The 26,660-nt window shown below is 58.0% G+C and overlaps 2 protein-coding genes across 3 annotated transcripts; one reads left to right on the top strand and one right to left on the bottom strand.

Moving 5' to 3' along the window:
• Positions 1–2,424: 2,424 nt before the first annotated feature.
• On the bottom strand, positions 2,425–5,408 carry LY6H (lymphocyte antigen 6 family member H). The gene is made up of 3 exons (XM_040261650.1): positions 5,287–5,408; positions 4,432–4,551; positions 2,425–4,135 (listed from the first exon to the last, which is right to left on the bottom strand). Exons 1-3 carry the CDS (start codon positions 5,351–5,353, stop codon positions 3,900–3,902), a joined length of 423 nt encoding a protein of 140 aa, XP_040117584.1. The 5' UTR covers positions 5,354–5,408; the 3' UTR covers positions 2,425–3,899.
• Positions 5,409–16,293: 10,885 nt separating this feature from the next.
• GPIHBP1 (glycosylphosphatidylinositol anchored high density lipoprotein binding protein 1) lies at positions 16,294–18,896 on the top strand. Of its 2 annotated transcripts, XM_040261647.1 has the most exons (5): positions 16,294–16,448; positions 16,940–17,050; positions 17,592–17,711; positions 18,329–18,439; positions 18,543–18,896. In XM_040261647.1, the coding sequence occupies exons 2-5, from the start codon at positions 16,999–17,001 to the stop codon at positions 18,776–18,778; spliced, it is 519 nt and encodes a 172-aa protein (XP_040117581.1). In that variant the 5' UTR covers positions 16,294–16,448; positions 16,940–16,998; the 3' UTR covers positions 18,779–18,896. The 2 variants fall into 2 exon arrangements, with proteins under 2 accessions (XP_040117581.1, XP_040117580.1); XM_040261646.1 differs by having other exon boundaries at positions 16,294–17,050.
• Positions 18,897–26,660: the final 7,764 nt, after the last annotated feature.

Below are 26,660 nucleotides of genomic sequence, written 5' to 3'. Positions count from 1 at the left end.
AGGGAAAGACGGCTTATTCAAAAAATGGCATTGAGCAAAACGACACGTGTTTGGAAGTCCCTGCCTCCTGTCACACTTTAAACTCCAGGACTGGATATCCGAATGTGGTGGCCACATCTGTAACAATATTACAAGAAAGAGATTACATAGAGATTATTTTCCTCAGGAAAGGGTAGAAGACGTGTTCGTAAGACCTGAAACCCAGAAACCATAAAACAGCAATTAGATTCGGCCACACGAAACTTGAGATACATACATACAATGAAGACATCAAAAACAAAAATGCAAGGAAATATCTGCAAAACACACACCATGGGAAAGACTGTTTCCTTGACACACACACGAGTCTGACAAGTCACAGGAAAAGACAAAGTCACAATAGTAGGAGGGGCTATCGCACAATCACAGAAGAAACACAGGGGCTGACAAACGCTTAGGACATCCAACCTCACTGTAACTTCTTTTCAATATTTACTTAGTTGGCTGCACCCAGTCTTAGCTGTGGCAGGTGGAATCTTTTTAGTTGTGGCATGCCAGCTCTTAATGTGGGATCTAACTCCCTGACCAGGGGTCAAAACCAGGCACTGGCAGCATGGAGTCTTAGCCACTGGACTACCAGGGAAGTCCCACTAATGACTTCTTAAGTGGTGCTCGGAGTAAGGTTCTTAAAAGTCCTAAAAAGTTGAATAACACCTCTGTGAGGGATGCGGATGGAGTTGGTGTGACTATGACTTAACGTGGCCCTTTCTGAGGCACCTATTTCTTTGTTAGGTCAATGTCCTCTCCAGCTCAGCTGTCCTCGTCTTGGAATCAATGTGACAGAAATAATCGCCTGACCCCATAGGATATGGGGACTAGCACAGTCACTTCACTTGTGCGTGCCCTGTCACTTCACTTGTATCTAACTCTTTGCAACCCTTTGGACAGTAGCCCACCAGGCTCCTCTATCCATGGGATTCTCCAGGCAAGAATCCTCGAGTGGGTTGCCACGCCCTCCTCCAGGGGATCTTCCCAACCCAGGGATCAAACCAGCATCTCCTGCACTGAAAGTGGATTCTTTACCCACTGAGCCACCAGAGAACCCTGGCCACTGCAGTACTGCTGGTAAAAACCACTGAGGGGACCCCTGTGCCCTCCAACAAGGAGAGGCCGAATGAGTCCTGGCTCGTTGGTCTAGGGGATACCCAGCCGCTGACACTGAAAGAGAAAGGTCCATCTAGACCTCCTGACCCAGGAAGGTGTCCTTGATGAACTGTCCAGAAGAGGAGTCTGTGGCACCCTGGTGAGAGACTCAATTCCTAGATATGTTGATAAGAAGTCCAGTGTCCCCGAGAAAGAGAAGGGGGTCTGGAGCCCTTGAGGAGAAAAGAGTCTGGGGCTGTCAAGGAGAAAGGGAGAAACTTTTTTTTTTTTTTTGCTTTGTTTAGTCAATGTAACAAAGTATCTTGCACAAGGACCTGTTTCTCCTTAACAAGAACCTTCTGACTAACCTTACAATTTTAAGACCTATATTGTGGGAGTGGTTCTGGTAAGACCTTTCTATTGTTAGTTCTAATCTTGCTAATTTAAGATGTTTGTTGTGGGAGTGGGTCTGGTAAAAGTATATAGTGTGTTAGTTGCTCAGTTGTGTGACCCCATGGACTGTAGCCTGCCAGGCTCCTTAGTCCATGGAATTCTCCAGGCAAGAGTACTAAAGTGGGTTGCTATTTCCTTGATAAGACTAGTGAGTTTGGGCACCCTTCTGAGGTCTATATCAGAAGCTTTGTCTGTCCCTTTTTAAACTTTAATAAAAGTCTGCTACACAAAAGCTCTTAAGTGATCAAGCCTGGTCTCTGGTCCTGAAGCTAAATCTTCTACTTCGGAGATCACAAATCTGACATCATTCACTGTAAGCTATCACTGGCTGATCAACACGTGTGTGCGTGTGCCCCAGGGCCAAGCTGGCACACCAGCTGCGGGCTTCGATCCTTCCAACAGCTCACAAAGGTGGGGGCTACTGGGAGGCCCTCAGAGGTCGGGGCACAAGCTCAGGTTCAGTTTCACGGAAACAGGAGCTGAGGTGTCGAAGCCAGGTTGTCTGGGCCACAGTGCCCTCCCTCTAAGCCCCCTGTCCACTCAGAATCGCGCATCTTCAATAAAAGACCTGGGAGAACTTTATGCCTTTTTGTGTTTTAAACACTTCCCTCAAATAACAAATTCAGCAAAGACTAGGTAGAGGTTGGTTTGAACCCATGCCCCTAGGGTGGTCCGTCCACATCCTCCCAACACCTCCAGGCGTCCCATTGCTCCAGATCGCCTGGCTCCAGCTCCCAGCCTCCCCCAAATCCCCAAGGTTCTCTGCCTGCTTCCCCTGAGCCAGTCACGTCTGCCAGGTCACCCGCCAGCAGCACCCAGTCCCAAGGGTCCCAAAAGCAGCAGACGCACTCAGTGGGTAGCACACTTTACTGAGGTTTGGGGGAGGGATACATCGCAGAGCAGCAGAGCAAACTTAAAACGAAGTGGGAGACACCCTCCGACAAGCCCCTCGGCGTCTCCACCAGCGGGAAGTTGACACCGACCAGTATCCACCGACCCAACTCTCCCCCGGTTCACTCCCCCAGCACCTCCAGACCTCTCTCCGTCATGCTTGCAGAGAAGCCCAGGGAGGAAGACCAGGGCCAGCCCTGGGGAGAGATCATTCATTCATCACTATCATTCATTCCAGATGGTGCAGGACCCAGGAGTGATCACGGGCTGGGTCAGCCACAGAGGGATGAAGAGGAACTGGCCAAGGACCAAACCCCAGAGAAAACCTGGAGTGGCTGCGGAGCCTCACGTGGTGAGCCTGGGCCACAAGATAACTCACGTGGCCAAGGGGTGCAGAGGCCGACTGGACTCTGGGGTGCAGGGACAAACAGAGGGCCCACTGCTGGAGCAGAGAAGGCTGGGAGAAGCCGCACTCTCGGGTCAACCTCCAGGGGCCCTCCCTGCCTCCTCCCACCTGAAGCACCCAGTCCCTCCGTGCCATCCCGCAGACCCTGGTCGGGGGACTGGCCTTCCAGACCCTACCTGTGGCAGGGTGGGGATGTGAGTGTGCCTAGTTCTGTGGCAGACTCCTGGCACATGAGCCTGAAACAGTCCTGACGGCTCTCGGGGAGCGGACCACCCCCAGCGGGAAAGGGCACGTGGAGACCTGCACACAGGGCCATGTCTGTATGTTCTCGTCTGCACACACACCTGGACCTGTGCGGTTTGCCTGTGCTGGGGCACACTGATTCAGGAGCTGCTGTGCCACAAATGCGTCAGTGGGGGATGAGTGTGGTGTGGTGGGGAGAGTGCCCTCAGTGGGCACGGGTGTGGGTCTGGTGTGTCCATCTCCCTAGTGTGTGCATACATGGTTGCAAGGCCTCACCCTCAGGCCCACCCTGTGACGTTGCTCAGCCCAACACTCACCACCCCTCAGGCTGTTCCCAAACCTTTCCAGGCCCACAGTCCCCTGGCAACCCCCAGAGGACCCACGCCACCCTCCCCGTGCCAGCTCACCTGCACTTTCTCTGCCAGGAACCCCTCCCTCCCCAAAATCCCCACCCAGGCTCAGACCCGGGTCTCCAGGCTCAGAAGTGATTTTATTTTTCCGCAGATATCCTCACAGCCAAGCTGTCAGGCTGGGCCCGGCTTCCCCTCAGGGACCCAGAGGCCCAGCCTCCTGCCAGATGCCTGGTCCCTGGAGATGTCCTGTGGCTGCAGCTTGGAGCTGGTGGGGAGGCAGGGAGTTCTCACAGCTGGGGCGGGCAGGAGCCACAGGCCGCGGAGTGGAGCCAAGGCTGCCCCCAGTGCCAGCCAGGCCAGGCTGGGGAGGGGGCAGCCACGGGCGCAGGTGTGGGGGACAAGCTCGGAAGCCCTGCGGTGGGGAGGGGGCCTCAGGGTCCAGCCCAGAGGAGGGCGGGCCCCAGGCTGAGCAGGAGCCCCCCGGCCAGGGCCCAGGGGCTGCGCCCTGCCTGTGCCACCCCATTGCACAAATCCTTCTCGCAGCAGTCCACGTCCACCTTCAAGATCCCAGAGTTAATGAAGCCCATCAGATAGTCTGAGAAAAAGTGCCGCTTCACAAAATCACAGGACGAGGCACACATCTTGTTCACGGAATGATCCTTCCTGCCTGGGGATGAAGACAGGCAGCCTGGGATTGGAGCCCCACACGCCTCTCAGCCTCGTGTCCAGGACCCAGCCCAGGGACCCTCCAGGTCAGCTCAGGACCCCAGAACAACACAACTGAGGCTTCAACCCACCCATGCTGTCCCCCAGCTCCGCAGAAAGAGTCAGAGAGAGTCAGGTACCTGCTGACTGTCACACAGCAGGGTAGGGTCGTGCCCCCAGACACACGCCATTGTCCGAGGCCAGAGGGACTCCAATGACACCACCGACCCCCACCCCCCAGCCTGGAGCCTGACTTACTGCTGCTGGGATCTGTGATCCAGACAGTGGCACACACCGTGTCTGATGGATGGCACTGCTTCGGGGTGCAGTGGCTGGAGTTGGTGGTCAGCGTGCAGTCCTGGCACCACAGGCCATGAGCTGGGCAGGGCACGGGGAGGAGGATGACTAGAGGAACCGGGGTTCAGGCCAGCCAGCCCCCTGCATCCTCCCCACCTGCCTCGTTGCAGGTCCTAGGAGAGCCACGTGACTGTAGGAGGCCAGGCACCCCCTGACCAGGAGTGACCAGGTCAAACTGGCACCTGGAGGACAGGCTGTGTGTCTTTGGGCAGGTTGGGGTGAGGGTGCTGCTGCTGGGACTCTGGAAGCCCCTCTGCACCCCCAGGCCCCACACATACCCACGGTGCACACACACAGAGTCACACGCATCACACCTGTGGTGCCCTCCTGCACACTCCTCTCCCCCGCCCCCACCGGGTTCACATCCCCCAGAATCCAGTTGGTTCCACCGAGGAAGGTCAGACAGGACTTGATGGGGAGCCAGAGGGGCTCTGAGAAGAGCGTGTCCGGGAACGCCGGCGCCAAGCCCTGGCATCCGCGCGGGGCCAGCCCGCCGGACCAAGGCCCAGGAGGAAGAGCACCCCCGCCCTGGGAGCCAGGAGAGACCCACGTGGCTGTAGCCGGGGCAGCCCGAGCAGAGGGTCACACTGCGAGGGCCGGGCTGGGGTCGCAGAGGTGTGGGAGGGGGTGTGGGCTTGATGGGCATCGTAGGAGAATGGCCGCTCCACACTTGGTTCTCTTCGGAGCTGTCTCGCACAGACTCTCAGGTGACCTGGACTCCTCCCCCCCGCCCCCGCCAGCGGCCCCCAGACTTACCGGGGGCCGAGCACAGCAGAGCGGCCAGCAGCACCAGGCCGAGGCCCTTCATGGCTGCAGGCAACATGCTCCAGGCGGGCCTCGGGAAGGGGCGGGGGCTGCGGGCGGGGGTCGTCTGGGACACCGGCCTGGCAGGGGGAAGCCTCGATCAGGAAGGAAACCAAGCCCCCGGCCCAGGTCGAAGGGCCCTCCCCTTTTCTGGCATCCTAAGGCAACCTCCCCGCCAAAATCCAGAGCTTGGGGTCGCCGGGGAGCTCCAAAGCCCCGCCCCCAGCCCATCCGCGAGAATATCCACCATCGCTACACCCCCTCCGGGGAGAAGAGGCCTGCCCTCTCGCTGGTGGACAGCCCGAAATGCCCCCTTCTGGCGCTCCGCACCTGTGGGATGAGGGGTGGGGAGGTGGGGGTGGTCGGGAGGCGCGTCTTGTCCCTCGGGAGCCGTAGGTGCGTCCGGAGAGGAAAGGGCCGGACGAGGTGCGAGTGGACAGTACCTGCCGGCGGGGGGAGGGGTGCGCGCTACCCCCACCCCCACCTCTGGGCCGGGGGCCCGGGAACCCGGCGCTGAGCCTCCTCCCCTGTCTCCTCACGCGAGCCTTGGCTCTCACCGCGGGTCTAGGCGTGGAGCGCGGGCCTCGGGTCGGGGGCGCACTCACATCCCTGGGGTGCCGCGACTCCGGGCCTCCAGGCGGCGGGGGCGGCGCGGGGAGCAGTGCCCTTCGGTCTCCCTGCGGACGGGAACCCGGGTGCAGCCGTGTCTTTCGGGGAACGCAGCCGCAGACACGGACCCCGCGCGAGGGGCGGGGCAGAGCCGGGGCGGGGGCCGCGTGGGGGGCGGGGGCGGCTGGAGTCGCGCGGATGGGGGCGCCTGGGACTCAGGGCCCCTCAGGGTCACCGTCCCGGGCCGTCCTGGGCCCCCTGGCCAGCAGGCAACCCGCACCCCTGCCCGCGCGCGCGCGCGCGCGCCCTCTCCGCTCCCGATCTCTTCACCCGTGCGTTCCCCCCACCCAGGCGCGGGCAGGTCCCTTCCCCCTCAGCTTGGCTGAGATCCCCTTGGAATTTCTCGGAAGAACGTTTACTGCGAAAGGAAGCAAAAGGCACAAAGACGCAGAGAGGGAGGGAGGGAGGGAGCGCGGCAGGTACTAGCCCAGGCCCCTGTTCGCGGCCCTTGGGCCCTCCCTTCCCCGACCCCATCCAGATCCTGATGGTTCAAGGTTATTCTCCGCGCCGCCCCCCCCCCCCTTCCCCCCCCCCCCCGCAAGGACGACCCCACGAGCAGCCGCAGACCCAGGGACTGCTGCCTCCAACCACACCCACACTCAGAGGGCAAGTCCCAAACCCTGGTCTTGGCATTCAAGGCCCTCTACCGCCTGCTCTGGTCAGCTTCTCAGCTTTGTCTCTTGCCTTCTGCTCCCATCACGCCTGTCGTGCTGTGCTTTGCACCTGCTGTCCCTCATGCCTGAGACCAGTCTCTTCTGGGCACTGCAGTCCGCTGGGCGAGGAGCAAGTGCTAAAGTTGTTCCTTCAGTCCCGCCTTCATCTGTCCAACAAATATTTATGCAGACAGCCTGGGACCACACTCAGGTGTGTGACTGCAGGCATGCCGCCTGCCCCCTGAGCCTCAGGTCCTTGTCTATAAAATGTAACCACGAAACTGTGAGGGCTGCACCAAACCCACAGGGAGAGATATCACTAGGCACTCAGACCAGAGCAAGTGCCAGCGAGAGGGCAGGCAAGCAGGGGACAACTGGGCAGATTGACAGCGGGAGCTACTGAGTGGGGTGAGAAGTAAAGAGAGAGGCCTGGGGTGTGGACAAATCCTCTCTGGTGGAGCCCGTGATCCTGCAGGAGGAGGGTTTGCAAGCTCCAAGATAGAGAGAGCAGGAGTGTTTGGGGGAGGGCTGGGGGGATGGCTCAGGCCACAACATGGACGTGGCTGGGCAAAGGCTTGAGTCCAGGACATCCTTTTGAGAATTAACACATGCATTTCAGATTTAACACAAGGCCTTACTCAAGGGGCTGGGGGCAGGGCAGATATCCTGGGTGCCCTCCCACAAGACGGGCCTCTACACCTTTGGGTCAGTTGGATACCGACTCTGTCCAGGTATGAGGTGACTGTGGGATGGCACTTGGTGGCAGTCCCTGCTGATCACAGCCAACCTGCTCCTGGCTTGGGAATCTCTGCCAAAGTTCTGTCAGAGACTTGGTAGATCCCTGCCAGACCTAAGGCAAGGCAACCCACTCCCAACACCTGGGACTGGTAGTGTGGGGGGCAGGCTCTAAGAGCCCCCAGTGACCCTGGGGTATTCTTGCCCTGATGTATCTCCTTCCTTTATTTATTTATTTATTTATTTGCCATCCTATTTAGCTTGTGGGATCTTAGCTTCCCAACCAGGGATCAAACCCAGGGCCTTGGCAGTCAGAGTGAGAGTCTTAACCACTGTACATCCAGGGAGTCATTCCCTCCCCACTGAGCATGGCTGGACTCACTTCTAGTGAAGAGGGGGCTAGACCAGTGGGATGTCACTTCTGAGATCAGATTATTGAGACCGTAGCTTCTGATGTGGGCTCTGCCTCCCATCCTCTCTCAGATTACTCATCCTGTTGGCAGCCCTGTGCAGAGGCACCGAAGCCTGCAACAACCACCCAAGGGACCACAGAAGTGGACCCCCCACAACCAACAGAGCCCTGAGACAAGCCCACAGCCCCAGCCATCAGCAACTTCATGAGAGAATGTGAGCCCAAGGTCCAGCACTTGAGTTCCTGACCCTTGGACACTTCAAGAGCATGAATGGTGTTGTTTTAAGTGCCTACGTTTGGGGGTAGTTTGTTATGCAGCAAAAGATAGCAGGTGAGTAGGTTCTGGATTGGGCATGATGGGGGCAGATGCCAGATACCCAAAGAGTAATGCCCAAGTAGTCTGCCCCTCCCCCCCCCCATACACACACAGGGAATGCAGCTCCAGGCCTGTTTGTTCCTCGGAGAGCAAAGACCCTGCTCTCCCCATGCTGGGCTTGGTTGCCAGGGAGACAGATATTCCTAACCCGGTTTCCAAGCTACTCTGCCTTCCTCCCAATACACGTGGGATGGTGTTACGCTATCAGGATTTTTGCAAACAAGAATAAAAATCAGTCATGATGGGCAGAAGCAAGGGCAGAGTGTCCATGTGTGGCCCTGGCCCTTGCAGTGTGGACAGCCCCTGCATGGAGCTGTCCTTGACCTTCCTCCTCCCCACCTGATCTGGCCCAGATGCCTAGATGCTGGTGCTGGGGCCTGGCCCTGGCTGGAGACACTCTGACAAGTGCCCACAGCCTGTGGGGTGACCGTGTGGCAGCTGCCCAAGTCCCATGCTCTACAGAGGGTCGGGGTGATTGGTGGCCAGCTCCCCCACAGCAGAGCCGCCTCTGGTGGTCAGAACCATGGACAGCGTCAGAGGCGGGGGATGGGGCAGTTCGCCGCTGGCTGCCTTGCCTCTAGAGTCTGGAAGCCAACAGAAGCAGAGCGCTGGCCCTCTGGGTCAGGCCCTGGCAGGAGAGGGGCAAGGCTGGAGTCATGCCTGAGCTGTGCTGCAGGGTTTACTGCCTTGTATTTTGGGCCGACACCATCAGAATCCCTCCCAGCTGTCCAAGGTTGTGGGTCTGACTGTGGCCCACACCCTGCCTCACGGCCAGCCAAGGGTGGACAGGGACATTTATTCACACAGTGAACACTTTAAGAAAGGCTGCTGAGCTCAAGGAGAAAGTCCTTGATCCTCAGGATCCCCAGAATAGTGGGGAACGGCCAACAAGGTAAGTGCTAGGCTGAATGGTGGCCCCCCCAAATGATTCCCACAATCTGTGAAGTTGATCCTGATTGGAAAATGGGACTTTACGGATGAGATCAAGTTAAGGATCTTGCGATGAGGCCATCCTAGATTTGAGAGGCGGGGGCCAGATCCAATGTCTGGTGTCCTTATAAGGTAGAGAGACACAGAGAGAGGGCATGTAATGGAGGCAGAGACCTCAGGGACACAGCCACATCCAGAGATGCCTGGAGCCCCCAGAGACTGGAAGGGGCAGGAAGGGTCCTCCCCTGGAGCCTGTTGGTTGTTTTAAGCCACAAGTTAGAGATTTGTTGAAGCAGCAGCAGGAAAGAGTACAGAGTGCCAGAGGCGCTGGAGAGAGGAAGGTGCCCCTCACCCAGCCCCAGCCGGCCACCCACCCGGAGAAGCTGGAAGGGCCTCCCATGTTCTGAGGCGCTGGGGACACCACAGCCCCCACCCCCACCCAAGCTCCTCAGGCAGTGCACAGGGCCCTGAACCAAGGCTGCACAGCCTGCCTCAACGCCACCCCCTCCCCCACGCTCAGGACCTGGGCAGTCCTGCCACCCCGGAGTCCCGGAGTCTCGACTTCCTCATCCAGACGTGGGGAGAGGCACAGCCCTCCCCAGAGAAGTGAAAGAGCTGGCCCCTCCCTCTCACGCCCTAGACTCTGGGTCCCAAGAGGACAACAGGGAGAAGCCATCCAAGGTGGTCATTCCTTACCTGGGGTGATCACGGTCATGTAGACTCTGGGCAGGCTTGGAGAAGAAGCAGAGCTGGGGCTTCGCCTAGGACCACCAGCCACACTCCACCCTGACACCATGGGCTCCCTCAGGCCCTCCTCCCCACTCCCCCAGAGGTCTAACCTCGCCCCTCTTCCAGCACCTCCTTCCCCATCAAACTGCTGGCAAAAACATTGTACCTAAAGTTCTGCCACAGCTGCCAGGAGTGCAGGTGGGACGCCCACGGAAGGGACGTGGGCCCCACTGCTCCTGCTGTGTGCCGTAAGCAACCCCCGAAGGTCCTCCCCCATGGCCCCGGGAGGGGTTCCTGCTCGGCCTGGGCCTTCCAGGTTTCGGAGGGAGGCACGTCCTGCCACCAAGTTTGACCCCTCATCCCAAGCTCATCAGCGTCCTCCCTTTCTTCCTGGAGCCTTAGGCCCAAGCTTGCGCGGCAGGCGGGGCGGCGCGGTCCTGTGCAGACGTGAGGTTTTGCACAGTGTCAAGCCCCCTCCTAGCTCCCCCTCCCAATTCCCCCTCTTGCACACAGCCCCTGCCTTGCCCACGTAACCTCTCCCCGGTTCAGGACACAGAGCTTCTTCATTCCTTTCTGCAGCTACAGAGAATCCCTGCATAATTACTTTCAGAGTTAACAAGTCACTGCGAGGGAGACGGCTCCCTGCTGCGATGGAATTAATTGCCCTGCAGAAGGCGCCCTTCATGGGTGCATTATCCCAAGGAGGCGCCAACAGCAAGGCTTACAGCCTCAGGCGGGGTGGGCGTGGCCTGGCGGGGCGGGGCGGTGGGCGGAATTGGAGGTGGGCGGGACCAGCTCAGCGGGCGTGCGGAGAACCAGGGATCTGCCAGAGGTGTTAGAGGTCTCAGCATCTAGCACGTGGAGCTGTCCCCACGGCGCCCTCGGAGAGCTGCACAAGGAAGGAGATGAGAGAAAGTTTGGGTGGAGAATTAAGGCAAAGGGGTGTTTTCAGGAGCTTTTTATTTTCTTAATGAGAGACACCTGAGTGTGTTTACCTGCAGGAGGAGAGGAACCAGTCCGAAAATTAAACGTGGTTATCACCGCACAATCCAGCAATCACGCTTCTGGGCACAGACCCCAAGGAATTGGGAGCAGGGACTGAGAAAGATGTCAGCACACCCGTGGCTGCTGCAGCATTACTCACAGTACCTAAAACACGTTGGCACCCCAGGTGCCCTCGGAAGATAAAGGCTAATCATGATGCGGTCTATACATACACCAGCATATTATTCAGCCCTACGAGGCAGGGGAATTCGGACGCACGCTACCGCGTGGGTGAAACGCGAGGACGTTAGGCAGGGGAGAGGGGAGGGAGTGAGTGCTTAATGGAAGCAGAGTTTCGCTTTTGCAGAGGGAGGGGGGTGACAGCTGTACAACAATGTGAATGTGCTTCGTGGCACTGAGTTGTGCATTTAAAAACGGTTACATGGCCATGTTTTTAAGTATTTATTTTTATTTATTTATTCACTCATTTGACTGCCTCAGGTCTTATTTGTGGCAGGCTGGATCTTTGATCTTCATTGCGGTGTGCAGGATTGCCAGTTATGGGCATGCAGGATTTTTTTTTTTTTTTTCAGTTGTGGCACACAGGGTCTTAGTTGCAGCATGCAAACTCTCAGTTGCAGCACGTGACATCTAGTTTCCTGAACAAGAACCAAACCCGAGCCCCCTGCATGGGGAGCATGGAGTCTTAGCCACTGGTTGCCCAATGGCTAAGTCAGTGGAAGTGGCTACCAGTGGATGTCCCAACGTGGCAAATTTTACATTATGTGTATTTTACCAATTAAAAATATGAGGGATGATCCACCTCCCAGAGTAATGGAAATAAAAGCAAACATAAACAAATGGGACCTAATTAAACTTAAAAGCTTTTGCGCAACGAAGGAAACCATAAGCAAGGTAAAAAGACAGCCTTCAGAATGGGAGAAAATAAGAGCAAATGAAGCAACGAACTAAGAATTAATCTCAAAAATATATAAGCAGCTCATGCAGCTCACTTCCAGAAAAATAAATGACCCAATCAAAAAATGGGCCATAGAACTAAACAGACATTTCTCCAAAGAAGACATACAGATGGCTAACAAACACATGAAAAGATTCTCAACATCACTTATTATCAGGGAAATGCAAATCAAAACCACAATGAGGTACCATTTCGCACCAGTCAGAATGGCTGCTATCCAAAAGTCTACAAGCAATAAATGCTGGAGCAGGTGAGGAGAAAAGGGAACCCTCTTACACTGTTGGTGGGAATGCAAACTAGTACAGCCACTATGGAGAACAATGTGGAAATTTCTTTAAAAACTGGAAATAGAACTGCCATATGACCCAGCAACCCCACTGCTGGGCATAGACACCAAGGAAACCAGAATTGAAAGAGATACGTGTACCCCAATGTTAATTGCAGCACTGTTTACAATAGCCAGGACATGGAAGCAACCTAGATGTCCACAGCAGACAAATGGATAAGAAAGCTGTGGTACATATACACAATGGAATATTCCTCAGCTATTAAAAAGAATGCATTTGAATCAGTTCTAATGAGGTGGATGAAACTGGAGCCTATTGTACAGAGTGAAGTAAGTCAGAAAGAAAAACACTAATACGGTATACTGACACATATATATGGAATTTAGGAAGATGGTAATGATGACCCTATATGCAAGACAGCAAAAGAGACACAGATGTAAAGAACAGTCTTTTGGACTCTGTGGGAGAAGGCGAAGGTGGGATGATCTGAGAGAATAGCATTGAAACATGTATAATATCATATGTGAAACAGATCACCAGTTCAGGTTCGATGCATGAGACAGGGTGCTCAGGGCCAGTGAACTGGGATGACCCTGAAAGATGGGATGAGGAGGGAGGTGGGAGGAGGGCTCAGGATGGGGAACACATGTACACCCATGGCTGATTCATGTCAATGTATGGCAGAAACCACTAGAGTATTGTAAAGTAATTAGCCTCCAATTAAAATAAATAAATTAACTTACCAAAAAAATGAGGGAAAATAAAGGAAGAACCAAGAGACAGAAGAGAGGGGAGCTGGAAGCACAGGAGAGCAGAAGAATGCCTGGGGCGGGGAGGCAGGAGTGCCGGGGAGGCCACAGCAGAGGAAGGGGCATCCAGAGGGCGGGTGACACTGGGCAGAGGGTGGGTAGGGTGCCAGTCTGGATGTGGCAACCTCGTGGCGCTCGCCCTGAGAGGCCTGGCTTCTCGTAGAAATGTGGGGTGGGGAATCTGAAGGTGTAGGGGCGCTGACAAGCACCGTGGATGGGGGGTCCACTCACGCAGCCCTGAAGCAGGTGCTGCACGATAGGGACCCTGGTGGGGCTGGGGTGGGGGGCAATGGGAGGTGAGACCCTCCGGGGTCAATGCGGATGGGCTGAGAGTGTCCAGGGGTTAGAGAAAATTGACCTGGGGTGTGGACGTGTGGAGGCGGGAGGGGGCAGGATGAACAAATGGAGGGTGGGCACCTGCAGTCAACAGGGTATGGGCAAGTGGGTCCCCTAAGACCGCCCGGAGCCTGCTCCCTCTGACCGGCCCACCCCTGCCCGCCTGTTTCTTGATAATGGATTTCAGGAGAGAGAGAGGCTTGGGCCCCATCAGAGACCCTGGAGCTGCCTCATTGGCCAGTCACTGTGGGGCCATCGGAAGCAGAGAGAGAATCCATAACAAACCTCTCATGGCCCCTGCCCACCTAGGAGGAGGGTCTGGACTCTGATCTAAGAAGGAAGGCAGTCTCTCTGCTCCCAGAGAGCGTGGGAAGGAGCCCAGAGCAGGGAGTGGGGCATGAGGGCCAGCGCGTCTGCAGCCACATTTGCCCTAAAGCCCCCCCTCCCCCATGGCTGTGTGCTGCCAGCAGGGCAGATGCCTTTCCTGTCCTCAGGACCCCAGACCTCAGCCCCTTAGTTAGAAACACTGAACACCTTTTCCCTGGTCTGGGTCCGATTCACATTGGTGACCGCAGAGGCCTGGGGTAGGGGCTCATAGCCCAGGACAGGTCCACATAGCTCCCCAAAGAGAGCAGGGCCCATGCCTGCCCCCTCCAGCTCCCCCTCTACCAGGGCAGGAGGGGTGTGGATGGCCAGTGTGCCCTGTCCACAACTGGCACCGAGGTCTGATTCACTCAGCCAGAGGGAGGCCAGGCCTGGCTGGGAGGGGACCCAGACCAGCAGTGCCCACAGGGCCATTCTCCATTCTCGGGAGCCAGCACGACTGAGCAGGGCAGGGCAAGCAAGGCCAGGCCCACGTCAGGCATGGGTCTTTGGGCTAGAAGCTGGGCCCCAGGCTGTCTGGGAAAAGCGCCTGTGCGTGTGGGCAAGGCTGAGGGAGAAAGCACTGACATCCAAGGGCAGAGGCTCTAAAGTGGGCCTCAGGTGCCCACGGGGCCTCCAGCCCTCAGCCTTGGCCCTGGGAGTTTGAGGGAGGCATGTCTCCACATTAGGGGTCTTCAGGGAGGGCCTTGTCCCTGAAGCCTGGGGTCAGAGATTGCCAGGAGGGGTTGATTTTGTGGCCAGAATGCTTGCAGATAGCTGGGTGGGGACGGAGCTGGCATATACTCACTCTGAGCTGAGGACTAGGGGCCTCGACCACTCCTGTGGGGCCCCAACCCTGGCCAGGCCTGGCCATGACCGCATCTGTGTAGGCAGGGTGAGCCCCCATTGCCTCTCCTGGGATGGGACGAGGGAGCAGAGCAGGGCTGGGGGGGAGGAGGAGGAGGGGCACCCTAGGGCCGGGGGGTGGGGAGAAGAGGGCAGAGTCCAACCCCGGCAGTAACTCCTAGTCAGTAAAGTAGTGATGGAAACACTACATACCCCTAGAGTTGTTGAGGACCAACAAAATGGTATTTAATTTTAACTAGTGAATTAAATGATGTTATTTATTATTTGCATCTGGGCCAAGGAGGAGCTGGGCCTGTCTGGGGGGTCAGGCAGCAGGTGGAGACCCCCTGCTCCCTAACACTTCTGGGAACCCCCATGGGGCCCTGCCTGGGAGCAGCTCCTGGGAGCCCAGGTCAGAGCACCTGCAGGAGGAAGGCAGTGTGCAAGGCCAGCACGCGGGGCGACCGTGGACACAGGCCTGAGGAATGCAGAGGGCAGGTCCTGGGTCATGAGCACAGAGGATAACCCTGGCTGGAGAGAGATTTTGGCCTCCAGATGGGGGCGGGCTGGGGACAGCTGACAGTCAGAGACCAGAGGCCAGGCAGCTCCCCACAGAAGCTGAGGCTGTTCAAGCAGCCCAGTGCCCACGGGGAGAGGACAGTGCACTGTTCAGAGGAGCGGGTGGGAGGATAATGCTTGGCGGCTGAGACTGCAGAGGAATGCCATCCCAGCCGGCCCCAGGGGGACTCTGCCAGGCACTGTCCTACATGCAAGCAGGCACTGGCTCTTGATGGCCATGACCGCTTTGAGAGTGCAGAAGCCCACAGAGTTAGGGGAAAGAGGCCTGGGCTCAGGCTCAGGTGGTTTCGCCCAAGAGCCAGCTCTCAGTCTCTTCTCCAAGTGCCCCTGAGGATGTCCCACCCACAGGGAGACTCAGGTTGGGCAAGTTCAGGGAGGAGCCCCGGTGAACAACGGGGGCGAGCTTGCAGCCCTGACTCCAGGCCTCAGTCTAGCCTCCTGCCCTGCCCCACCTTTCGTTGGCCTCCAGGAAGGGACTCCTCAGCGCCCGCCCTGCAGCCCACAGAGGAGGAAGTGGGCAGCCCCCTCCCACACTGGCAGGAAAAGGCAGACTCCCAGTGGTCCCGGAGGCCGGCTCCAGAGGGCAGGGGGCCAACACGAGGGACGGAGAGAAAAGGAGGTGTTGGTGGTGCGAGACCTCTCTGAGAGTGCGACACGTGCAGATGGGACTGGGGGGTAGTTAGACATTAGCCACAGGAGGTGACAGGCGAAAAGACAAGAGGGGGTGGATCAAGCTACGCCCCAACCATCTGAGGACCACCCCCGCACCCCGACCTCACCCAGAATGGGCAAAACTATGGTCTGGCGGCGGGTAGCTTACCCTGATAGAGAGACAGCACAGTGACACAAGAGAACGCCCACTGCTGCCACAGCTGCCCGCGCCCAGACTAGACAGGCGTACAACCTCTAGCAAACCCAACTCATTATACCAACATTAATAAAGTCTACAGGTGGTTTCGTGCCCCAATGGGTGGGCTGCTGTTTGTAGCAAATCAAGGGTAAAGGCATGTGCAAAAATGAACTTGTTAGAGAACTCGTGAGGCAAGCAGAGCCACCGCCTGTCACTCACTCCCAATCGCATGGCCTCCTCCCCCATCACTCCCTAACCCTAATACCTGCAAACAACTCCGTATCAACACCCTGAAGCCAGTGCGGAAGGGGCTGGTTTCACCTCACAGAAACAGACGGCTCTTCCTCTGAGAGTGTTTATCGATCCTTTATCTTCCTGTACTTAAGCAGGAAGCAGTAGTTTGCAAATATGTGCTTGCTATCACAAGAACTCAGATGTCTGGTCCGGTCTCCCATTGACCTCCTCGGTTGAAGCTCTCTGTCTGACACAGGGCACGCCACCCCGGGGCAGGACGGCCTCAGGACGTCAGCGAGGACTGCGTTCCAGGGAGAGGAGGCAGCGGGAAGGAGGCCCTGAGGTGGGGCGGAGGGCAGCGGCGGCCAGCGGGCCCACGCAGTGCTGCTGGGAGAGGGAGGCCTAGAAGGAGGACCACAGCTGTGTCTCACTCTGAAATGCTCTTAACAAGGCCCCGGGAGATGACGCAGCTGACTCGTGGTTGACGGTGCCACCCAGCGGTCTGCAGCTGGACTGGAGGGTCCACGAAGCCAGGCTCCTGTGGCTGCGGCCCGGACCTGGTCTCAGGGTAGAGACAAGGGGTGGGGGCTGGCCAGCCCGCACTGCAGGGCTGAGGCCACAAGGCCAGGGCGGAACCTCTCAGGTGGACAGGACGCCCCATCGGCTGCCTCAGTGACTTCCCCTCCGCCCCCACTGGAGCCAGGGAGGGAAATGACCATCCCTGGCCCGGTGCCTGGCCTGGGGGCCAGCATGAGGCCCATTGTTTGAGGCTGGAGCTGGCGGCCCGGGGCCTTGGGAAGCCCCCAGCAAGGCCCTTTGTCCCACTTCCCACAGATTCAGAGCCCCGGCGAGGCCCTGGTGAGCAGACGCGTCGGAGGTGGCAGCCTCGCAGGATGAAGGCGCTAGCGGCTGTGCTGCTGGCCCTGCTGTGGTGCAGGCAGCAAGGTGCGTGGGGCAAGGGGTGGCCCTGCAGCGAGAGGGGCGCCCGGTCCAGGCTGCAGGCCCTCAGGGTCACCCAGCCTGGGGGCAAGACGTGGCTTGGGGAGGAGGACAGGGAGCACCAGCAGGCCAAGGCCAGAGGGAGGCGGGTGGGCCGTGCTGGGTCCCCACGGGTCCCCAAACCTCCAGCCCCTGCCCCAGCCAGACGCCGGGGCGCGGGTGACCCTCTGCACCCAATCCCACCCAGTCTCAGCCTCTCAGGCTTCGGGGTGCCTGCCATCCGGGGGCTGGAGTCAGGGGCTGTGAAGGGCCAGCGCCCAACCCCTAGTGTTGTTGGCAAGGATGCCGCCAAGCCGCACAACAGTCAGGAGGTGGGGCCAGGGCTCGGAGACCCAGGCAGCGACCTCACCAGCTTGGGAGGGTCAGGGAGGTCAGAGGGACTGGGAAGGGGGTGCCAGACCGAGGGGAGGAGGCACGGCACTGGGCCCCGAGCCTGTGTCCTCTGCGCCCGGGTAGTGGAGGTTTACAGGTGTCCCTGTGTGGCCAGGGAGAGGGCGGGCGCAGGAGGACGAGGACGACGACCCGGATGCTGGGCGCGAAGGCTACGACGATGACGAGGATGAGGAGGAAGAGGAGGCCAGCGTGCCTGCGGGCAGCAGGGGCTCAGGTACCTGCCCACCCCACCCCAGCATGGGGGCGCTCGACCCTCCTCCTCAGCACTCGCATGGGTTCCTCGAGGCTGACAGTGAGGACCCCACAGGCAGAGGCCTCCGCTGCGAGCGTCCATGCCCTCAGGGTGGGGGAAGGGGGAGGCGGGGCCCCTGGCACTCAGCACACCCTCAATTCTCACCCTGGCAGTGACCCCCAACTGCCATCCGGAGGAGGGGGCTAGAGAAGGAGCCAGTCCTGGGAGGGGCAATGGTGCTGGGGCAGAGAGGTTAAATAGGAGTTCACCAAGCAGACGGGCACAGCAGAGCCCCAGGATGGAGAGACCAGTGACTCAAAGACCCCGGCTGTGGAGTCCATTTCAGAAATACACAACCGTCCTGGTGAGGCAGGGCAGCGGGGGGCGAGGCGGGAGAGTAAGGGGGCCAGTCCTGAGGTGGGGGCACAGAGGGCTCCAGCACGGCAGGGTTTGAGGGGGTCAGCTGAGAGTGGGAGAGGCGGACCGGAATTGGGACGAGACCTCCAAGGGGAAGAGGCTGGGAAGCGGCAGGCATGGGTGAGCTGGGGGCGCTCCGGGGGCTGTGCCCCTCACACAGCTGAGCCTACCCGGCCCCCCAGGGCCACAGTGCTACACATGCCAGTCCCTGCACAAGGGGGAGAGCTGCAAGCAGGTGCAGAGCTGCATGCTCCCCAGGACGTGCAAAGCCATCGTCTCCTCCTGGAACGCTGGTGAGGGGCCACCCGGGGGTGGCAGGATGGCGTCACCCAAGCCTGTGAGGGGCCCCATCCCTGCCGTGTCCCGTCCCGTGTGATCCACTCTCTCCCCTCACAGAGTCAGGTCCCCAGACCACCTACTCGGGGTGGTGTGCAGACACATGTCAAGCCATCAGCAGGACGGTGGAAGGATCCCTGACGACCATATCCTGTTGCCAGTCCAGCCTGTGCAACACCCCACCCTGGCAAGATCCCCAGGGGAGGGGGGCAGGTGGCCCCCGGGGGAGCCCTGCGACTGTGGCCGCCACCGTCCTGCTCAGCCTCCTGGCCGGCCTTCAGGCCATGGGGCTCTGAGTGGGGCGGTCCCTCCTCGCGCCCAGCATGGCTTGCACCCTGGCTGGCCAGCACTCTGTCCGCTGTCTCCTGTCCCCTCTCCCAGACCATGGAGAATAAACTGGAAGCGCCCGTGATGACCCCGCGGCACTGGTTCCTTGGCCACAGCGGCCCTTCCTCGGTTTCCCCTTCCAGCATCCTGGCCTCCTCTCCCTGCCTGGGCATGGCGGATGGCCAGCATGTGGGCCTTAGGTCCAGGCCTCAGCAGCTCACAGGTTGGGTCCACACAGCTCCCCGCCCCCAGCAGAGAAAACACTGCATGCCAGCGGGGAGCCCACCTCAGGTTGCTCCCCAACTTCTTGCCAAAAAGAAACCTCCATCCATCCATGTGAGGGGTGGCCCTTGTAGAGAGGAGACTTGGGGAGGGAGGTTTCCTTGGCCTAGAGGAGGAAAGGCCCCCACCCAGGGCGGCTTGGAGGTGAATGGAATTAATGAGGGGCTGGAAGACAAAGAGAAAAGAGAGGAAGGCAGGTGGTGTATGGCTCAGATGGGACTTTGCAGCCAATCACTCAGCTTGGGTCGGGGGGATGGGGCGGAAGAGGGGGCAGTCAGGGAGAAGCGGAGGGGCAGGGCAGGAGCCCCACGGCTTCCCCAGCCTCTGCTCCTGCTGGACGGGTGTCGCTGGCTGCTGGGCGCTCGGCCCTCTGTGACTGGTGCCGGGATGGAGCCGAGCCCCAGAGTGGGAAAGAGAGGGCTGGGCTTCAGTTTCCCCATCAGAGTGGTATGGAACAAGGCACAGAGGGCCCTGGTGCCCACCAGCTGAACACCCCCTGGGCAGGGAAGTCCAGCCCTCCATCTTGCCTGCCCCGCGTTCCTGCAGGCAGAGCAGCCTTCCACCGTATGTTTCCCCTTTCCTCACCAAGGGAAAGCTCTTGGTAAGGAAACGCCACCATCCCGGCACACAACAGTCCCCCCGACAGAGGCAACACGTCTGCCCAGGGTCACGCAGTTGGTGGTGGCAGGTCCGGGACCCAGCCTGGGGCTTCTGGTCAACAGCGGTCGCCCTCCCAGGTGGCCATAGGCCGGTGGACAGCGGAGCCAGGGCACCCGAGCCAGAGGTTGCAAGCAGCTGGATGGCGGCCAAGACCCAGCTGGATCCCCAGGCCAAGTCCAGTCTGAGGTGCCAGTGGACAGTCACAGCCAGGGTCTTGTCACAGGGCTCGGCGCTCAAGGCCGGTCCCCGGAAGGAGAAGCCAGAGGCCCCGGGAGGCTGTGTGGTCAGCCCCTCCTTCCCATCCGGCCCAGCAGCACCTCTGCGGCTTCCCAGGAGGCTGGCAGGGAACATGTCCATCCGAATCAGAGGCCCTGCTCCCCATGGCTGCCAAAGCAAATGACCACAAACCACACACACGAGTGATCTTGTGGTCCGGAGGTCAGAAGGAACGGCAGGGCTGTGTCCGCCTTGGAGGCCATGATAGTCCATTTCGTGTGTCAGCGTGCCTGAACCAAGGGATGCCCATGCAGCTGGCAAAACGTTATTCCCGACGTTTCTGTGAGGGTGTTTCCAGGAGCACTGGACATGTGAATGGTGGGCCTGAGAAAGCAGATCACTGACCCAGGTGAGTGGGCATCACCCAGGCCATCCGAGGCCCAGATGGAACAAAAGGCAGGAAGGACCAGCTCCCTCTTCTGGAGCTGGGATGCCCACCCTCTCCTGCCTGCCAATGTTGGAACTCCTGCTTCTCAGGCCTTTAGGGCTCAGAGGGAACGACACCACCACAGCCCCACTCTCCTGCTTCCAGAGAGTGGACTGGGGGCTTCTCGGCCTCCAAGACTGTGTGAACCAATTCCTCTGTGTGTGTCTGTGTCCTGACCTGCTCTGCTAATAAGGACACCAGTCAGCTTGGGTTAGGGCCACTCTCATGACCTCACGTACCTTAGTTCAGTTCAATCACTCAGTCATGTCCGACTCTTTGCAACCCCATGGACCACAGCACACGAGGCCTCCCTGTCCATCACCATCTTCCAGAGCTTACTCAAACTCATGTCCATCGTGTCAGTGATGCCTTCCAACCATCTCATCCTCTGTCGTCCCCTTCTCCTCCTGCTTTCAATCTTTCCCAGAATCAGGGTCTTTTCCAATGAGTCACTTCTTCACATCAGGTAGCCAAAGTATTGTAGTTTCAGCTTCAGGATCACTCCTTCCAATGAATATTCAGGACTGATCTCCTTTAGGATGGACTGGTTGGATCTCCTTGCAGTCCAAGGGACTCTCAAGAGTCTTCTCCAACACCACAGTTCAAAAGCATCAATTCTTCGGCACTCAGCTTTCTTCACAGTCCAACTCTCACATCCATGCATGACCACTGGAAAAACCATAGCTTTGACTAGATGGACCTTTGTTGGCAGAGTAATGTCTCTGCTTTTCAACATGCTGTCTAGGTTGGTCATAGCTTTTCTTCCAAGGAGCAAGCATCTTTTAATTTCATGGCTGCAGTCACCATCCGCAGCGATTTTGGAGCCCCCAAAAGTAAAGTTTGTCACTGTTTCCATTGTTTCCCCATCTATTTGCCATGAAGAGATGGGACTGGATGCCATGATCTTAGTTTTCTGAATGTTGAGTACCTAAATCACCTTTAAAAACCCCCGTCTCCAAACACCAGCCCATCCTGAAGTCCCGATGTTAGGACTTCAGCTCATGAATCTGGAGGTGCAGTTTGGCCCATCATAAGGGGCTAAGACAGGGCTCTGTTTGGGGCACAGAGAGCGGTGAATATCCTGAACTGAATTTAAAGCAAGTGTTTGCCAGGGTGGTGGAGATGGGGAGAAGGGGCAGGGGCCTGGCAGGGGCCTGGCTTGGCCCAGGGGGACCTGCAGGCAGACAGGAGCTGGGATGGCTGGAGCTTGGTTCAAAATGCCAAGACTCGAATCCTGAGCACCAGGCCCCATGTGTGGGCTTCACGTGCACGGCTGGTGGCCAGGCAGGGTTGCCCGCTCCTGCTGGCTCCCTCAGTACTCTATCTGCTCCTAAGGTTGCCTCTGTCCCCCAAGCCCCGTAGCAACAGCAGCCAAGCTTGGAGCTCCAGGTCCTTCCCACAGATCTTCTTCATAAATGCAAACAGGCCTCTGCCAGCCTGCAAACCCCATCCCCTGGGCCTTCTCCACCCCCTCCAGCTGCTGCACCAACCCCACTGAAAACTACTCCGTGGGACCCCCTCAGGTCCTGTGTACCCACCCAGCCCTGGAGTTGGCAGCAAGCTCAGGGAGAATGCTGTATTCCCTTCTTTGCTGGGCTCACCCGAGTTACCAGCTGGACAAGGGGCTCAGGGGTCCTGTCCCAGCAGGCAGATCCCCCCGGTCACCCCACCCCACACCGGTTCCATTCATTTGGTGTTTTTCTCCGGACTTCCTCAGCACAGGAAGCAGGTGGCCATGGTTACATTTCCTGTCCTTGTTCTCGAGCATGAGAACTGGGTGAGGATGAAGCAGTGACCCCAAAGCAGGACATTCCTGAGGACAGAGATCCCCGGCCGTCAGCTTTGGACAGACCGAGCGGCGCCCTCTGGGGACCGCCAGGGTTTGCAGAAGCTGATGTACTCAGGCACTGGTCAGAGGCGGGAGTTGAGCAGGCCGCCGACTCCGTGGCACCCAGTCCCATCAGGAACTTTACGGAACAGAGGGGAGTCAAAGCCACGGCACTTGAAGGCATCAGGCCTTGGGAGCAGGGAGCGGGGACATGTGGATGCAGAAAGGTATTTCAGTGTCAAGAACGCTGACCAGAGCAGAGCAAAACTGCCCTCACCTGTGGGACCAGGGCGGCTCTGGATTCCCACAGGTAGAGAACTGGGGTGGGGGCTATACTGTAGTAACATGAGAAAAGCCGCCCCTCGGGGTGCCCCCTTACTCAGCTTCATAATCCTCTCAGAAAGAAAGCCGGGATACCTGGTAGAGGTGGAGGCAGGTGGGATCTCACCCCCACAGAGTGGGTGTCCTGGAGAGGAGCAGTCCTGTGAAGTCCCAACCCCAGGACATCTTGGGTGAGAAACCCTTGAAGAAAGTGGCAGCTGCTGGGACACCCTCAGGGCCAGGCTGTGACCCACCAGTTGCAGACAGAGCCCTCCTCTGCCCAGGGTGCACGCTTACCGAAGGACGTGCAGGAATGCCCGGCTTGCCTTGCCCGGCCCTCTCCCCATCCAGGCTCGGTAATGCCCAGGGATTTACGTCCTAGTAGGTCTGTAAGTGCATGAACATCAGGAAAGTTACACAATTGGAAAATGGATATAGTTATCACCCACCCCTCGCCATCAGCTATAAGCCTGAGGGGGCGGATGTTAGCTTTCCTAAGTAAATTTGTGTGACACGTAGTAGAGGAAACACCCACAGCTGAGTAATCTGTGTCTCTAGGAAGAACCATAGTAAAGTCGCCCAACTCCTCCAGTCCAGTGCATGCCCACAACACTCTCCGGATTTACCTCTGAGCCGCGATAAGCTCCAGTTTCCTGAATTGCGACTCCTTGGGCTATTCCCAAATAAACTTGCTTTTGCTGGTAAAAGACCTGGCTACCACTATATTATTGAATATAATATCGTAGCAACAAAGAGGGAGCAGAGTTGAATTTGGTCTTGACTGTGTTGAGACTGCAGTACCTGAAGCTCCTGCAAGGATAAAGTGTAAGGGACAGATGCACAGTAGGAGCCAGAGCCAGAGACACGTGAGAGAAGGCAGCATCTAGGAGCATCAGGGCCGAGTGCCCATTCACTGAATTGCCATAATGAGAGCCCCACCACCTGCCAGGCCACTGGAAGGACACATCAGAAAATAAAGCAAAACAGCCCACCCCCAGAAGACTTGATTTTCTGGTGTGGGAAGGGAAGATGAACATAATAAACACAATAAGGAAATTACATAGCCTGTTGGAAAGCTGAAAGTGCTACAAAAAAAAAAAGTAGGGAAGGGTGGGTACCAGGAGGTGGCGGAAGAGGCAGAATGCTGTGGTATTACAAAATGTGATCACCAACAGTGCCAGTGGTGTCCAGGACGTGCTCCTAACCAGTGGACTACGGCAGAGGTGATGGGAGGTTAGGTATTAGGAGACTTCACCGTAGCAGACTGGGGCCAGAGGCTTTCTGCTGGCCCTGAAGAAGCACAGAGAGGGCCACGTGGCAGGGAACTGTGGGTGATCTGCAAGACCTAAGGTCAGCCTCCTGACAGCCCAGAAGAAGCTGGCCCTCAGTCACACAGCCACCAAGAAAGGAAGCCTGTCAACAGCCACAAGAGTGTGGAAGCAGATCCTCACCGCACACAGAACCTTGACTGCTGCCTTCGGAGACTGAGCAGAGGACCAGCTAAGCCTCTCCTGGACTCCTGTCCCACCGTGATATAACAAACGGTGGATAGGAAAAGTGCTATAACCGTGATAGAGGAAACCATGGCACAACAAAGGAGCCCTGATATAACAAACAGGTATGGTTTTGAGCTGCTAAGCTTGTGATAACCAGAAAACTAATACACCCAGGGTGGTCAGAGGTCAGGGGTGCCCTCTAGGAGGTGAGCTCTCCGCAGGCGGTAAGTGGGAGTGAGCCAAGCCGACAGCTGGGGACAAGTGTTCCAGGCAGAGGGAGTGGCCAATGCGGCTGAACGCAGGCCACAGCCGGCCTGCTGCTTCTGTGGAACTCAAACAGGTGGCGGGGGTGGGGGTCACGAGTGAGGGAGGGGGTGCAGAGGGGAGCGAGGAGGGCTGGGGTGAGTGATGGGGGCAGGAGAGGAAGGGAGGGAGTGCGCAGGTCAGTGGGGCGAGACTGGGTGGGCGGCCGGGGTAAAGGGGCGTGTGCTGCGACCCGAGTGAGTGGGAGGGGCTCGATCGAGGGCCGAGTCACCCGTGGCGCACTCCCGAGAGGCCGGGGCCTCGCCGCCTAGAACGGCACCGGTAACGCCGGCCTGGGAGCAGGCTCTTCCTGCGGGTACCGAGGGTGGGCGAGGGGGGATCAACTGAAATAAGGTGAAACAAATTGCGGGGGCGGAGCCCTGCAGGGCGCACCACCGAGAGGCCCGCGACTTCGCTTCCTAGAACGGCGCTGGAAGGGGCGGGGCCAGCGGCGGGCCCTTCCGGCCGGCGCAGAGACGCGGCTGCTCGACTGAGAAGATTCCCCGGTGCTCATCGCTGGCAGCTGGGGGGTGCGGCTGGCCTTGATGAGGACGCGTCCCTTCCGGTCCAGGGACCCTGCGAGGAGCGCACCCGCCCCGATCTCCATGCGGGAACTCACTGGGTCCCTCTGGCGTCGTGTGGACCCCCCACCCAGGGTATTGGCCACCGCTCTCTCGGCTCCCTGTTCCCCGGGGACAAGGGCGAGGTGCGTGAGGACCAGCGCCGTGCGAGTCGAGGTGAAGGAGACCTCGGCCCTGCATCCGCGGCTGGCGAGGCTGTCAGGGCCCCTTCTTCTCGGCTTCGACACCGCTGCGGGCCCTTTGACAGGCCCAGGGCCTATGGACTGCTTGGGTGCCTGTTTGCCCTTGGATCTCAAACCCACTAGTAATCCCATCTCTCACTGAGACCCTGGCTTCTGAGGGCGAGTGAGGTTACCAGGGAGTCCTGCTGCAGCAGATACCCAAAGTTTCATGTTACAAGCGGCCTGGCCCAGAGAGTGAAGGAGTTACACTGAAGTGACGGAGTACGTACCTTTAGGTCAGGGCTGTGGTCTGCTCTGGCAAGGTAGATTGCGTTTCCTGCGTGGCTGTAGCAGTTACCAGGCCTACAGATGTGTGAAGAGAAGACCAAAACTGACCTCAGATCGGTTCCACTTCTAACAATTATTTTATTGCTGGGTATGCACAGGGCTTAGAGAAGTGAATATATCCAGTCTCTGCCATTAAGCACCTGCTTGAGTTAGGCAGACATGATGATGATGACCTAGAATGTTTTGGAAGCAGCATTATGTGCAGTCTCCAGCCAAGTACCTAGGGATTCCGGGATGAAAAAGAAGGATCCTTGCCCTCAGCTCATCAGGGGACTGCACATCAGCGACAAGCCACAGGTGGCGTGACAAGAGTCCTTGTGGGAGAACAGTCCTTGGAGCCCAGCCAGCAGACGTCAGGCTCAGTGGGTCCAAGGACCACTCCTCTCCATCGAGTGGGTCAGCATAGAGCCAAGATGAGTTTACATCTGCCCTGGAGAGCCATGCGCTAGAGGGTTGATGGCACTTTCCTGTTGGTCTTGGTTTTCACCTGTTTCCTACTAAAACTAGACCTCAGCTCAAACTGCAGCCTGGCTGACTGGGGCTCTGATCCTCCACCCTAGTTCTACCTGCCTCCCCAGCAGAGATGCCCCCATATTTGTATGCCTCCCTCAGCCTAGATGACCTTCTGCCATCCTCAGTTCTGGCTCCCACTTAATGCTAAGAACAGCCTCCTCCCAGAAGCTACCTCCAAGAGAGCCTTCAGAGAGTAACATTGGCCTGAATCTGAGTCAAGTGTATGTAAATATTTTCATTTAGAAGAAACCAGACTCTCAAACTCTTGTCAAGATAGGAAAACTGTCCAGTCATTTTATGTGTTGCCTCTGTACACGGGAGAGTGCATGAAGACTTAGTATCCACTTTGACTTAAAGGAAACGCAAAGGATTTATCCCTCAAAACATACTTCACTTGAAATGTTACCATCTAGAGCACCACATTTTGGGGTGAGACAGCCTGGCAGAATATGGACCTCCTGGGAGATCAGGTGACCACACAGGCCATGGGAGGTCTCTAGGGGTGACTCGAGGACTCAGAACAGGATCTGCTTTCTTGGGAAAGTGCTTTCTCCTATCTTGTGAAGATTTCTTTTGCCTGCAGTTAAAGAGCCTGAAGTTTGTCAAGCTTTATCCTAGAAGTCCATTTGTTACCACTGAGGGAAGAGAGGTTAAG

The sequence above is a fragment of the Oryx dammah genome, unplaced genomic scaffold, assembly GCF_014754425.2.
Source record: "Oryx dammah isolate SB20612 unplaced genomic scaffold, SCBI_Odam_1.1 HiC_scaffold_19, whole genome shotgun sequence".
Classification (NCBI taxonomy): domain Eukaryota; kingdom Metazoa; phylum Chordata; class Mammalia; order Artiodactyla; family Bovidae; genus Oryx; species Oryx dammah.
The sequence above is the reverse complement of the archived record's forward strand: the minus strand, read 5'-3'. Positions and strand labels throughout refer to the sequence as shown.